Here is a 15,961-nt window from a genome sequence, read left to right as displayed (position 1 = left end):
TTGACATGAAGGAAAAAAATGATGAATATTTTCACTCATTTATCTCAGAAGACAGCATTTACAGTTGTGGCTTAGCATATATACCAAAGAAGGCTTATTTTCACCATTGACTGTATAGTGCAAACCCATCTGATTTTGACTGAATTGTTTTTAAATACAGTTGGTGTAATAAAGATAATCCTCCTCCAAGAATATATGCCTGCAGTCATATAGCTTAAACATACAGTTTTTCCACCTCTCCTTTAGTTGGCAGGCTGCTGTGCTCAAAACAGCCCAAAGCTTCCTGCCCAGTATGCGTGATGGTATTACTATGGTGTCTTTAAGTGAGAATTTTAACTGAGAATCATAAATCAAGCAGAAGATGTAAATACAGTTGTCCCTCCATATTCGCTAGGGTTAGGGGAACAAGACCCCTGTGAATATGGAAAAACCACAAATAACAAAAACACTGTTTTTACCTGAGAGGACACCTCTCTAGGAATCTCTAGGTCCTCCAGTGCAACTCTGTGGTCAATGTCCAACATACACTGACCATAGAATGTCACTGGAGTAGCTACAAATGTTAAAGTTGCATTGTTTAGTTAAAGTTGACCACAGAGTTGCACTGGAGGACCTAGACTGTCCTAGAGAGAACATATTAATGAAATCCGTGAATAATCAAATCCGCAAATATCAAAGCCGCAAATACGGAGGGATGACTATATACCTAGGCACAGTGTCATGCCTCAAAAGTGTCATTCAGTTGACAATGGCCTCAAACAGACAACCCAAAAGGGTGGCAACCTGAATTAGGGCTAGGTGCATGTGCCTGCCTCAGCCCAATGCGAATGGGCCCCACACGGTCCTGGGATGGTGCTTTTGGGCTGTCTGCTTTGCCACATAGGTGTAGGGTTCTAGAAGGCCCTGTCTTGAATAGATTTGAAACAGAGAGATCAGAAGGATGTATTTCTTTGCTTCATACGGTGGTTCTGAACCTTTGGTTATCCAGAATTCTTGAGCACTGGCCAAGCTGACTGGGGCTTCTGGGAGATAAAGTCCATACCATCGGAAGGACCAATGGTGGAGAACCACTAGTTTAAGACAATATGATCAAATATGGATCTCCCTTATGCATGAACTAATTAATTCCCTATTCAAATTCAAATAATTTTGTGTGTGTGTGTGTATGTGTGTGTCTCTATGTTGCACATAAATTTGTGGAGCTGTGCAACTCATAGGGCTAAAAGATCCCTTACACTTGAATATGTCAGAATGCGCATATGTTTGTATACAAGTCTGCAAGATTTTTAAGAGACAGAGGAGAAACTTATTAACTTGGTGCAAAAAACTGAAGAATTTTGAAAATATTTTAAGTTCTTGACTTCTTTACAGCAAAACCTTTCATTCTGACACCATAGTTTTATTGTAAACAACCTCCTGCAAGTACTATTAAATCAGAAAATAATATCCTATTCAGGGTGTATCCCAACCACATCTTTTTTGGCTCAATCAAAGGACAGAATGGTACCTTTCTCATCTCCACATACATAAGTCAAAGAGTGTAATAACTGAATCTTAATTCAGCACTGGAAATTAGACAGCATCCACCAACATATCTGAACACAGCAGTTCAAGGAGCATAGGAAGAGTTCTAAATCATGCACAACTCCGCCCTTCAGCATCTAGCTGCTTTTGCAAAAGCATATGCTGCCTGAGACAGGTGCCTGATAATAGGGCTGGCCCTATTCCATTTGATGCCAATAGGCAGTTCCCTCCTAGGACTAAGAGCAGGTTGTTGGGGCGGAGGAAGGGGGGACTCATTAGGACCATGGCGACAAAGAAAAGGTTGATATTATATTACTATTATATGGTTACTGTTGATGTTGTGTGATATTGATGACAATGCAATTTCAAGTAATTCTGGTGTATCAAAATATTAAGATAATTCTTCATAATATATAAATTTGATAAACCAAATTTTAGTTAACCTTCAGCCTGATCCTATACATACTGACTCAAACAGAAGTCTCAGTGGGTGCAATTGGGCTTATTCTCAAACAATTGTGCCAGGATTCACTTTCTTCCACACATCAAAGAGTGATAAATCTATGCTTATTTCAGTCCTGATTTTGCTTACTTTGGGTGGAACAGCCTGAAGAGCTGTAATGTAATTTTCCAGAGCAACACGGCGACGGTCATTGAGCATGGCTTCCACCCGTGCCATGTGAGTCTCTACGAGCTGCTGTCTCTCATTTGCAGCTTCTTGTTCCAATGATTCTACCTTCTCTTGGAAATGCTGTTTTAAAACAAATGGAAATTATCTCAAATAAGCAAGAAGAGAATTAAACTAGCAAATGCCATGTAACTGATTCTTAGTACTGTACTGATTTAACCAGGATCTATTAGCAGTCTTTCTAATACTTCTTTTTGTATATCATGGCAGAAACTAACATTTCTGTTGACTTTTGAGACTGTTCAACATAATGTAGTGGCAGGTATTACACTTAAACTTGGATCTTGATCAATGCAAAAATTATTTGGATATATAACCAGGAAGAGACAGGACATTCTTGACAAAGCTTAAGATAAAAAAAAACACACAGAGAGGGTTTAATAAAACAAACAATGAGCAAAGTGTCCAAATGAAAAAGATTTCTCAGACATGAGCTGCAATTGTGTATGGCTCAGCTCAGAAATGTAGACTCAGCATTGTAGGGTGAACTCCCTGACTTCCTAAACAACTCCTGAATCCCCCTCATTCCAAGGTCATTCTTTGCTTTGTGGGAGCAGCCAGGATTTCAAATGTATCTGACTATGTCCCATAGACAGACATTAGATGTCTGCAACAATATTAAGACCCCCGAATGACCCTGGCAGATCTCACTGCTGATGCTATCATTTCACACCTGGCTACAGAGAGACATTTCCACAATTCTGCCTCTTCCTTGTAAAGCAAGGAATGGTTGTGTGAGAGATTTGAGAGAGTATTCAGTAGGTAAGCTGAGGAAGGGGACTTGGACACTGTGGAAGAAGGAAATGAATACCAACTTCTGCAGAATCTAACAAAGGATGCCTACACATGTAAAGGAAGCTTATACATGCATATATTCTTAACAGAATATTATCTGCTTCTACTCATTACCACCTTAAGGGTGCAGCCCAAATTGCCAACACGAACACACAACTATTATTATTATTATTATTATTATTATTATTATTATTATTATTATTATTATTATCCTTTATTTATAAAGCGCTGTAAATTTACACAGTGCTGTACATACAATCTTTTCAATTGGACGGTTCCCTGCCCTCAGGCTTACAATCTACTAGACACATAGCTAAACCCAAATTGTTAGTCCCAACTAAGAAGGCCAGTGAATCAATATAATCATGTAAGAGTTCTGATTTACATTGTTCTCTTGGATTCAATGGGTCTAATTTAGTTAGGACTTAACATTTGGATTTAGCTGAGTCGCTACTATGCTCAAGATACTATTATATTATCTCTCCTCTGTCAGTCTTTCTTGTACAGACACAAAACAGGAACACTTAAAATCAGACAAAACCCCTCATTTCATGGACTTGTTTTTACTCCACATGTAGTGAGTGTTCTTCTTTTACCTGGATGACAGCCTTTTTGTCAGCCTTTGGCAAATTCTTTGCTTGATGTTCTGCCTCTTCCCATTCCCTCATGACCTGCCCAGATATAAACAGAAAATGAACACATTTTATTACGTTCACATACCTCTTAAGATGGTTTGAGCTGTGCTGTTGGTTTTTAAATAAAATATCCTAAGTTTGTATTGTTATGTCTCCTGGATACTTCAAGTACATTATCAGTTACTGCCAGGTAAGTGTATAAAGTCAGTTGGTTTCTGCTACATTTTTGTTGTTGGCAAAAATACTGCATATAAAATAAAATCTTTGGTTCTTTTTCTTGTAGTTATGACACTGACTTTGGAGACTATATGAGAGCCAGTTTATATACATGTAAACAGTCATGAAACTGTTGGTGACTTAAATGGCATACTCAAATACTGAAAATAGAAGTCATGTACTTACTGTATGCTTTTAAAAATATCAAATTCCTTATTTCTAAAGACACCATGACTGTGGCCCATTTGGAATCCTGCTGGGAACTCCCAACTATAGCAGACTCATTGAATCCACTATTCAATGGTCAACACACAGGTAAATCCAACTGATTTATTGGTTCCACTCTACTCTAATCCGGGTTCACAAAAAGGATTTAGGCCTGTATATGCCTAAATATTTTCTGCAGAGTACAGTATCGACAAAACAAAACACTGTTTTCTGTTTTTGATCAGCTCTATGGCTCATAATATTGAGCTCTGTGAAGGATTTTGGGATAGAAATGCATTTATGTGTAAATGGCTTCAAGTCACCTATTGACCTATGTAAATGCCCCTGAATTTCACAGGGCTCTTAGGCAAGGAATACTTAGAGGTGGTTTGCCATTGCTTTCCTCTGAAACACCTACAACACCTAGTATTCTTTAGCCATCCAAGTATTAACCAGGGCTGACCCTACTTAGCTTCTTTAGTTTGCAAATTTAAACTGAGATTGACTGGCACTAAAATAGTTTTGTATTCTGCTATTCTGTCCATCATACCAAACCAAACATCTCAAGGATGGCAAAAAATGCCATATTTTACATAGAAGTTTTTGTAATGAACCGGAAGAAATTTTATGATTGATTTTTAATTGAAGACATACAGTTTCAATCTTATCTGTTAGGTGGTTGCAAAGTCTTTTGCAACTGACTTATTTTGTTTTGGATGATGCAAAGACTGCAGTCTTAAGTGATTTTGTGACTAGACGCTATTACATAATGTGTTCTGGGATTATGAGACAGCAGGAAGATGATTAATGGAACCATAAATTAAGACATCAACTCCTTCATGACCAATTATTTAACATCCACCAGTTTTCTCCAACCTAGTGTCCTTCAGACGTTTTCTATTATCACCCTCACCAACCCTAGTTATTGGTCAGGCTCTTGGGAGTTGTAATCCAAAACATCTGGAGGGCCCCAGTTTTCAGAAGTCTTCAGAAACACAGACAATTTTTTCCCCACACCTTTTGAAGCTACTGTTTGTCCCTTGTATAGAAGGAAGTGGACAAACATGCCATCTGCAAGATTTACTTTCTTATTTGTTTGTTTTTAATTAGGACTCAGATTGATCAAACAGAGCCAAATACAAAAATGAGGTTGGAAAAAGGCAGGCGAATGCAAGGAATTAAGGAATAAGATGTCACTGTCCATATGCTCATTCCAGACATTTTGATCAGTACAAGATAACAAACACACACACTCTCTCTCCCACCCACCCACCCACCCACACACACACACACACACAGAGAGAGAGAGAGAGAGAGAGAGAGAGAGAGAGAGAGAGAGAGAGAGAGAGATATTCCTCCAATATTCCCCCATCTAATTTAGGGAGAAAAAGTGTTTTACTTGTTCCAATTGTCCACCAAGTCTAAGTCCAAGACCTTTGCTGATGTTAACTAGAGAACTAGCAGTAGATCTCAATCTACCTCCTGCCCATCCCTACCATAGAGTAAAGCAGAGATACTGGATGTCTTGACTTAATTCACTTACTAAGAATATGAGATATTCTATGATTTTGTCAAATTGGATCCTTGTATTAGGCATTTAAGCAATACTCTACATCAGAGTTGATGAATCTGTGGCCTTCTAGATGTTGTTGGACTTCCAGTAACCCAGGGAGCTTGGCCAATGGTAAAGAATAATGGGACTATCAGTTCATCAACATTTGGAGGACCATAGGTTCTTCACTCTTAAATCTAAACTCATTTTTCCTCATGCTCCAGTATGTATTTTGATGCCCTGCTAAGTTTTACTTTACAGGATTGTTGCTTTGTGTAGTATCCCTATATATGTCTCTTTCTTAGCCTCTTAGGCCCGTTCCAGACGGGCAAAAAGTACGTGCTTGGTACGTACTAGGGTTAGAAAGGGGTGTCCTTACCGGATGCCCCTAATCCTAGTACATGCCGAGCACGTACAAAATGGTGGTGCCCATTCTACACTTTAGAAGCCTATGTTTTTGTCCCAAGTAAAATTTGGATGGTCTATTTTTACTAACTGGTCAGGAAATGCAGTTTCTTTTGCCACACACCATCTATGCACACTAGTACCACAGAGGGAAAAGCATCATCATCATCATCATCATCGTCATCGTCATCGTCATCATCATCATCTCTTCTACCCCCCCTCTCCTATTGAACATCACAGGGTTAGAAGAAATATGATTACTAAAAAAGAGGTCTATGGTGTGTGTGTGTGTGGTTATCAAATATCCACACACATAATAACAATAAAAAAATCAACAGAAAGGTGCACATTCAATGATGATGTGATACTCAAGGACCATGAAGTTCTCCCATATGAGCTTATAAAGCTATTCTTCTTCAATGAAAACACAAAGCTATCAGAGCTGTACAGATTTATGATACTTCAAAGACTTGGCTCTTTCATGCTGAGAAAATGACAACTTCTTGGTGAACATTTAAAGAAGCCAGCCATTTCAAAGTCTAACAGTTTTCAGAATTCAGGGCACACAGCATGAGACAATTCTGTGGATGTGTATAAGTGTTTTGGGAAAGGATAGAGGGAACAACAATGTGATCCATTATTAAGACAAATTTTAATCACTCTAATCCCATTTTTACTCCACAAGCACAAGTTTCTTCACTAGGAGGAGTCTAAATATTATACTGAATGAGATTTTAAAGTTATTCACAGGCTGCTACAAGTAATTTTTTTCCTATTATAGAATGTTTTTGAATTGAAGAAAATGTAGATATGGCAACTGTTAAAATATTGTTTCTATGGACTAGCAAACAAACAAAATGAACAGATGTACAAATATCTTTACAAATAATTTGAAGATGACTGTAAAACAGGACAGTACTAGCAAAACCACTTCTGAGTATTTCTTGCCTAAGAAATCCCTATGAAATTCAAGGGGTTGCCATAAGTCAACAGTTGACCTGAAGGCACATATGCACATATTATGGAACAGCTTAAACAAGCCCAAAGATACTCTAGGGCCCCATTCCCACTATAAAAATAATCGGATTGCTGAGCGAATTAAATGACCGTAGTTCCCATTTGAAACCGGTTCCTGTTGCAATGTGATTGAATCTGTCATGATGAAGTGAGGCAAAGGCAAAAGAACTGTTTTTTCCAGACATCAGCTAAAAAGAGGTTCTTTTGAAAAAAAGCAATTCCAAAGCTTATCCAGCAAGTGGGAATGAAAGATTGGAATCACAGCATTCTGGAGGGAAGGGACTAATGGCAGAGAGGTGTTTAACATCCCTCCCCATTTTTTGGGAGATGTCATCCCCCCCCCCCCCCCCAGAGTGCTGTCTTACCAATAATCAACACCAATAATGATGTTTGGTTCCTTTTTTAAAAAATAAAATAAAACGAAGCACTTAAGCAACAGAATGGTTTAGCAACTACTTGCAAAGGTGCTAAACCACTCTGTCACTTAAGCGCTTAATTGTATTTACCCCCCCCCCCCCAAAAAAAAAGGAAGGAAGGAAGGAAGGAAGGAAGGAAGGAAGGAAGGAAGGAAGGAAAACATGTCCTGTGCTTCTCACAGGCTTCCCTGGATCCCAGTGCCCTCCATTTCCATCCTCCTCCTCCTCCTCCTCTTCTCCCTTCCCGGCCTGGCGATGTCGCTTTCCAGGCCCCAAGCTCCCTTCCCAGCCTTGCTTCCGTCTCCTCCTCCTCTCTACTCCCCCTGCCTTGCCTTGCTCCATTGCCATCCTCCTTGTCACACTATCTCAGCCTCACACTCTCTCAGCCTCAGAACATACTCTCTCAGCTTCCAATCCCCCCCCACCCCAATTTCCAAGCCGGGCCTACGTCAGATGATTGACAGGGGAGTTTAAAGTGATGCTGCCAGTGGGAACCACAATCGCCTTAAAAAAAGAACCTTTCATAATGAAAGGCGTCTTTTGAAATCGCTTTCCAAACCGGGGCAGGAGTGAATCACGAAGTGATTCATCCTGCCAGCGAGAGAATGACCTCTAACTGTGCTTCCACAATCACTTTAGGACCAATGTGAAAACGAACTATTTGTTTCAGGCCCCAAAACAGATTATCTGGGAGTAATCTGCATTACACTAAAATGGAAAAAACAAGATATCCTTGCATTTCCTTGAAATAAACTAGAATTAGCATAAAACAACATCTTGAGGGCCATGCATTCTCCACCCTTGGGTAGAGACGACCCAGACTATGTTGACTGCTTTAAGTCATGACTAATTTGTGTCAGTGATTTCAACAGTAACTTTGTTTAAAACAAAACAAAAGCGATACAGTGAAATCATACATTTTGAGGAAGGAAAAAGAATACAACAAAAGCTTGACTTTTTGTAGATGTAAGAAAGAAGGAGAGGAAATGAGCAAACCCAAGGCTCATTGTCATAAAGGTAAAACACTACATTAATAGTTTCCCATTATGAGTGAACACAGCTAACATCAGAGGGGGAAAAAAAACCAAGTGGAGGAAATTAAGTAAATAAAAGAACTAATTTGCAACTCACCTGAGACATTCTTTCACGGTGCTTAGCTTCAAGCCTCTCTTTTGCTTTCTGGAAATGGGAATGCTCATTCTCATCACCAGGAGTCTCCAAATACTTGTCAACAGCATCAGGAGTGCTTGCAGCTGTGGTGGGAACTAAGGAAGGGGATTGATGAAAGAAATAAAGAGGCAAAGGTTTACTTAACAGTGAAATATAGAAGCACCTGTATACTCCCAGCACAGTGTGGCCATTCAAAGCAACTACCTACTAGAAGAGTATATGTGTGTCTGTAGCTTCAGGAATAAAGGATTTTTCTGCACTGTTGAGAAAACACACACAGAAAGAGGGTTTCATAGTAAATGAAGAAAGCATGCAAAGATTTGAGTTATTCCAGTCTACCAGTATAGCAAAAAAGAGGAGACAGAGATTATAAAAACCACATGTTTTATTTTGTAAAACAAACATGTGCCCTATTAATCATGCACATATTTTAAAAGCAAATTTAACTTGACCAAAGGGACTATATTACAATCCTCTTCTCTGAGATCTTTTTCCGATAACATGTTCCTATAACATAGTTTTCAATGTTTTTTTTTAGAAAAAATCATTATCTGATTACTGCAAGAAGCAAACATCATGTCAAATTCAGATAGATAGAGTAAATATTGTTTGGATCCATTCTGCTAGGAGATAGGAACTATTTTCTAACAAAAAGAACTAGAATCAGATTTGATCTATGCAACTCAACATTTCTCTGACTGCTGTGATAGGATCACAGGACTTATGCTCCATGGTGATCACCTGCAACAGTATTTCCTAACTGTACAAAACCAGTATTTACTTGCTAATTAATACCTCTGCTTAAATAAATTACTATGGCTGCTTATTTGCTAATACTCCAACTTTAAAGATTTACAGGTAGTTTATAAAATCCTTGGGATCTCAGAGACCTTTGTCTCCCTTATAGACTAATTCTCTGCTTAAGATGGACTAGAAAGGCTCTCCTGAGGGCTTTTCACACAACACAATTACATCACTATGGCCCCATACAGACAGGCCAAAATAAAGCTGCTTCGGGCCACTTTGGAGGTATGCTATTTAAATGATGAATGGATCCTAAGAGTCTGGAAACCACACCAAAGCCACAATCCAGTCCTAAGCTTTAATGCAGCTTTTTTCATGCGTGTGGAAAAACCTTAATTACATATCTGTATGGCCATAAAGGGCATCATATCTATGCATACGTGATGTTTTGGAGATTAAAGTTTTATTTCAGATTACCGTTTTAATAAAGCAAACCACATATCTGAATGCCAAATGTTTAAGATACAGCAGCTTTTGAAATGGCTCCTGTTTGTTTGTTTTAGAAGAATAACTTTTTTGTCCACTAAGATATTTAAAAACATTGAACTTATTGCTTATCAGTAAGAGTCATAGAGGAGCAAGCTTTCTTCAGCTGCAAACATGGTGCTGGAAACCACTATGCAATCTAGAGTGTGGACTCAGGTGTCACATTCTGCAAATCTTAATGAAAAGGTCACAGAGTTCCCTGTTAAACAGTGAGTCTAGCTTCACATTCCACATTAGGGAACAGCAACAATACTACTAACTGAACTAGTAGAATTGCACAAACAAGAGCCAGCAGCTGTGCCCAACAAGAGCAAATTTTTGTATGTCACACAAAGTGCTTTCATCGATTTGTGGCACATCCAACTTGAGGCACGTACTATTAATGTCTCAACAAGGCAACAGAAAGTATGTTTCTGAAGGCTCTCTGTTAGGCTTTTGTCTGCACGGTAAGTGCACAATTCATACCTGTCAGCTGCTGCATGGGAGAAAAGATAGCTTTTCCTTTTTCTTTTCAGGGAAGCATATTTCTTGCAAAGACAGCAAATGTTGTCTGCATTCAGATTACAGTATTGTGTACCTAAGAAAATGTAAGTATGTCCATTTTACTAATCTTACTAAAATATAATAAGCGATTAATGTACTTTTCAATGGCAGCCAGTTCCAAATGATTCATGGAAATCAGTAGGTGAAATCCACAATGATTTCACCTTTCAGTGCTCATAAAATTTTCTGGCTTTCACAAAACCACATTAAAAAACACACTAGTAGATGCCTGATATGCCGGTGCTGTATCTAAAAATAGAATTAGGGTGCTGTGCACAGGAGTAAATACAAGCAGCTCAGTCTGGAACAGTGCTATATCAAGATGAAAAGAATATCTGAACTATTCATTCCCATGTCAAAACTGGGTTTCCCAATAGTCAGGAAACCCTGTCTGGAAGAATAATAGACCAGCAAGAATTTTGTAAAATTTTATCCCAGCATTTGATGTCCACGTGTGTTGTGTAGGAGTTATTCTGCAGAAATAAAAAATGTTCTTTTGGTACCCTGTTTTCTTCACAGAAAACAGTGGTGGTGGGGGAATTGTACAAAAACCACATGCCCCCCCCTCCCAGAATAATTCCTTTAGGACAAACACACAGGGTCAGTATCAATGAAGAATATTCATTTTCTCCTGCAGTGGAGATAAGAAAAACCCTAATAATTTGTCTTCACATGTGAAAATGCTACTGTAGCAGAAGTTTGATAACTGATGAAGTTTGATATTTGATTGTTTCCTGGAAAAATTTCCATACACTTCAGAAAACAAACTGCTTAACTATGTTAGAGGAATATGAACCCTGTACAAGAATTAAGTAACAGCTAAATCAGAATTAAGTAACAGCCAACCAGATAAGACAGCAGCAGACTACTTTGCTTAACCTCAGGTCTGGCCCATTCACTTTCAAAAAGGAGGCCTGAAAAATAATACATCAACAGCGAAACGCCGGGTGGTCTCTCTTCAAAATCACTTTAATGTCGCTGAACTCACTTCTGGAATCACAGATCAGCTGAGTTAACAGCTGTCAGAAAGAGGGGAGCAGACAAATCTTTCCAGAAGATATCACAGCCCTGTTCAAACATTGCCCCACTACAAGCTACTTCCAGTGGGACAATGGATCCCGCAAGCAGAGAGAGGGAAGCCCTCTGAGCCCCGTGATAGCAAACTTTTACACGGAACACTTTGAAAAGCAAGCTCTGGAAACAGCACCAAAAAAAAAAAAAAAAAAAATTATAAATAATAATAATAAAAAACCAACAAATAAACCCCACACAAACAAACCCCACAACATGGTTCCAATATGTGGATGATATTTGGAGCCATGGAGAAGATCTGACCATATTTTTGAACCATCTGAAAAACATCCACCGAAACATCCAATTCAAAATGGAAAAAGAAAAGGAAGGAACATTGCCACTCTTGGATGTCCTGGTCATCGCCAAACTAAACCAAACGGTTGGGCCATACACTATACAGAAAATCTACACACATGGACAGATACCTACACAAGAACTCCAACCATCCCCAGGACAAAAATGAAGCACAATAAAAACACTGGTAGACTGGACAAAAAGGATCTGTGAACTCCACTTCCTGGAAGATGCATTGAAGCACCTAGACTGAGCTCTACAGGCTAATGGCTTCTCCAGCTCAGACATCAGAAGAGCTGCCAGACCCAGAAAAACACAGAGGACTGAAGACAAACAACAACCCAAAGGGAAGGGTTTTTTTTAAACCATACATCAAAGGAGTCACAGACAGAATAGGAAAACTGGTGAGGAAACACAATCTTGAAATGGTCTACAAACCAACCAAGAAAATCCAGCAAATGCTGCACTCAGTGAAGGACAAGAGAGACTGTCTCACAGCCGCAGGTGTTTACCGCATACTGTACAGCTGCGGACAAGTCTACATTGGGACCACCAAACGCAGTATAGGAATACAAGAGAAACTGCAGACCAGGTCAGCCAGAAAAATCAGCAGTAGCAGAACACGTTATAAACCATTCTGGGCATAAAATGCTATTTGAAAAACACTGAAATTCTGGACCATGCCAACAACTATCATGTCAGAATGCACAGGGAAGTGATTAAAATCCATAAACACATGGACAACTTCAACAGGAAAGAAGAAACCCTTAAAGTAAACAAAGTTTGGTTATCAGTCCTGAAAAACAACAAAATCAAAACCCTACATATGAAAACCACCCAGGGTGGGGGAGGTTTTCCAGCAGATAATGGATCGTTAACTAACTTGCCATTTAACAACAGAACAATACACAGATTAACAAGTAAATCACTTCCTCTTAACCAACAGTATCTGTACCCCACTCTCTTCCATGCCAGTATTTTCAGAAGATGTTGGTGAAACATAAAGAATAAACTGTTCTAGAACACGGCCTCATAGCCTGAAAAACCCACAAAAAACTATGGATTCCAGCTGTGAAAGCCTTTGACTTCCCATTGCTGCAGTTATGTTTGCACAATAAAATATATTTTTAAAAACCCACACATGCTAAAATTAATGCAGAACAAAATCAACCTTCAAATCTCCAAGAAATATAACTCACCACTATTAAATGTTAGCTTAACAACAGTCCATTAGTAGACAGTCTGTGATATTAATCCTCAGAACAGAGTTGAAAAATTGTGAGATAAAAACATTTTCATGTTTACAGATCTGTACACTGATGAGGAAGAGAGGTCAGAAGTATTATCTTCCAAAGATTTCTAAATTTGAACTTAGGTTCAAATGGGTAAGATATTGGATAATTATGTTGAAAGTTCTAAGAGTTTTAGCATCTGAAAAATCTTTGTGTTTAACTGCAGTCTCTCAAAAACATCACTCTATTGCTGATGACAATTGCTGTTTAAAACAAAATAACTTTAAAAAGTGTTAGAAACTTAGTCACCACTTCAAATCAAAAAAGAAAACAATGACACTGCACTATCAACAGTAAAACAGTAAGAAAGTTAATGCCAACCATTTTAAGGTAGTGCTAATCCACTCAACCCACTAATGAGACCAATGCTTGGCAAAACCCCAAAGGCAGTGCTGTATTTCATTTTCCTGGCAGCTTGAGGAAAACAGCCGAGCACTAGAGATAAGAAACATTTCCTTTTAACTTATTTCTTGATTTCTGTGGAAACAGATGCTGCCAATGTAGCAACACCTCCAAGAAATGCTTGAGATGATTCTTAGGAGATAAAATTAAAATGTGGAGACCATAGCCATCAGGAATCTGTTTGTACTGAATATTTTGCCTTGGTGTATGGGATTTGAACTTGTACAAGAAGACTGGAAACTTTTACTTCCATTTTCAGCTGGCTGCAGTTTAGCATGATATCTAACCATGAACTGAGGGTAGTGTTAATTGTGGTGTGTTTAAACAACTTCACACTCTGTGTATTGAATTGAGCTTGCTTTGAGAAAACTAGTTAAAACGATGGGAGCACAACCATGATGGTTCAGTTGCGTGCATGCAGCAGCACTGGGAAGAACAGGACAGGACCATACATGGATGCTCCAATCTGTGGATAGCAAGCACACAGAAGAGGGGAACTGATTGCATAAATGTATATTAAGTGGATTCTCAGAAAACTTTAAGTCAAGCTATAAAGTTAACTGGCCTTTTCCCTTTCCTTGTGATCAATTTACTTAGGTGAAAAATAAAAAGTGAGAATAAGCAATACTTTTATTTTGTTTATAGCTATGGAGGCTAGAAAAAAAATTCATGTTCAACTTTAGAAAGTTCAGAATGATGAAATTTTTAAAGAATGTTACACTATACCCCCTAAAAGCAGAGTCCCATATTTGACTGGCTCAACTAATATGAAGATAAATGTTAATATAATGTGAAAATGGCAGCTGTAGCCTACATCTATGCCCAAGAATCATGGAACAAGTATAGCTAAGTGAACCTCAAATCTGCTTCTTCAGGAAGCAAGCATAGTTCACATGACAAATTAAGGCAAAATTCAAATTTTCAGAAGCAGTTAACAAAACACTGGGATCAAGTTTTGTTTTGTTTTTAAGTAAAATATTTCAAGGGCATGAACCAATCCTCTGTGTAAGTTTAAATATTTCCTGGAACCCAGTCACAATTTCTAAGTTAGTTTGACCCCTTTTGTAAACTGTTAACTGATTAACACATATGAAAAACAAGAATGAATTATTCAAGCAGGCTGTTAATATATAATCGTTGTCAGGGAGGCTTTTATACATGGTGTGTATTTTAGTTATGTTTTAAAACTTTTGTGTCTTTTATGTAATTTTATACTGTTTTAGCCAGATAATTCAATTATTTTTATTGTAAATTTTTGAAACAATTTTATCTTTGAGCTGCCTTGGGTCCCTTTCTGGGAGAAAGGTGGCATAGAAATGAAATTAAATAAATAAAAAATAAAAATAAAATAATAACTTGTAGAATTAATCAAACCTGAAGATTGCACTATATGCATTCTTTTAAGCTCTCACTAGTTCTCAAATTATTTAACAGATATTAAAACATAATCTACACTTTAGAAGTATATTCTTGAATTTTTTCTATTTCTCCCTCTCTTTCAGACGGTATGAAAAACCATTAGAAATATTTAAAAATAACACTTAAAGGATCTCCATGTATCTGACATTATCCCCTTTGTTCACAGCAATAAACATTTCTTAGTATTTTCTGACTCTTGATAGGGACTAACTGAACAAAGACTTCAAAGTCAGAAGCATATTAAAGCTATAATCTTGTCTACATTTAATTAAATATTTATACATCACCTTTATTTATAAAATGAACTCAAAGTGTTCACAGTATATATTGTTGTTGTGTACCTTCAAGTCATTTCCAACCTATGGCAACTCTAAGGTGAACCACAGGGTTGGTTTATTGTGGAGGGCACAATTTGTTCAGAAGGGATTTCCCTTTGTTTTCATCTGAGGCTGAAAGGATGTGACTTGCTCAAGATCACCCAGTGGATTTCCATAGCTGAGCAAAGACTGAACCCTGGTCCCAGTCGTCATGCAATGCTCAAACCACACCATGTTGTCTCTCTCTCTCTCTCTCTCTCTATATATATATGTACGCGCACGCACACACACACACGCGCGCATATACAGGGAGAGAAAACATAATAGAAAGTACAAATATCAAATTGTGCATACCATAGACAAATCTCGTTGACACAAGATTCAATACAAATACAACAAGACAGAAATGTAACTCATATTAAAAGCTTAGCAAACTTTAGCTGTCTTAATTCAAAGATATACGTAGTTGTTAGTCTGTAGGATCAGTATTTAGAGAGGTCTTGTGTAGCACTTTTGAGACTAAATGAAAGAAAGAAGTTGGAAGCATGAGCTTTCGTAGACTAAAATCTACTCTGTCAGATGCATTTCACTGTCTTAGTGGCTTCAGAGAGAAGGAACCAACTGAATTTCCTCTGTAGAGGAGAAGTTTCATAGTCTGGGTTTTGCAAAAGTCGGGCCACATATCAGGATCTGTTGAATGCTATT

General features: G+C 38.1%; 1 protein-coding gene across 3 annotated transcripts in view; it reads right to left on the bottom strand.

Annotated features, from left to right (window-relative positions):
• The window catches only part of APP (amyloid beta precursor protein), a 201,090-nt gene that overhangs the window by 31,964 nt on the left and 153,165 nt on the right, over positions 1-15,961 (bottom strand). For 2 of the 3 annotated variants that reach the window (XM_089512152.1, XM_089512153.1), the window contains 3 exons: positions 8,587-8,720; positions 3,604-3,678; positions 2,117-2,275 (listed from right to left, as the gene is read on the bottom strand). In XM_089512152.1, the coding sequence (XP_089368278.1) occupies positions 2,117-2,275; positions 3,604-3,678; positions 8,587-8,720 (368 nt within the window). Of the gene's footprint in view, positions 1-2,116; positions 2,276-3,603; positions 3,679-8,586; positions 8,721-8,833; positions 8,885-15,961 lie in introns of all 3 variants that reach the window. The other variant, XM_089512151.1, reaches the window with a different exon arrangement.

This window comes from Sceloporus occidentalis, unplaced genomic scaffold (assembly GCF_023333645.1).
Source record: "Sceloporus occidentalis isolate IW3139 unplaced genomic scaffold, rSceOcc1.0.p SCAF_2, whole genome shotgun sequence".
Lineage (NCBI taxonomy): Eukaryota > Metazoa > Chordata > Lepidosauria > Squamata > Phrynosomatidae > Sceloporus > Sceloporus occidentalis.
The sequence above is the reverse complement of the archived record's forward strand: the minus strand, read 5'-3'. Positions and strand labels throughout refer to the sequence as shown.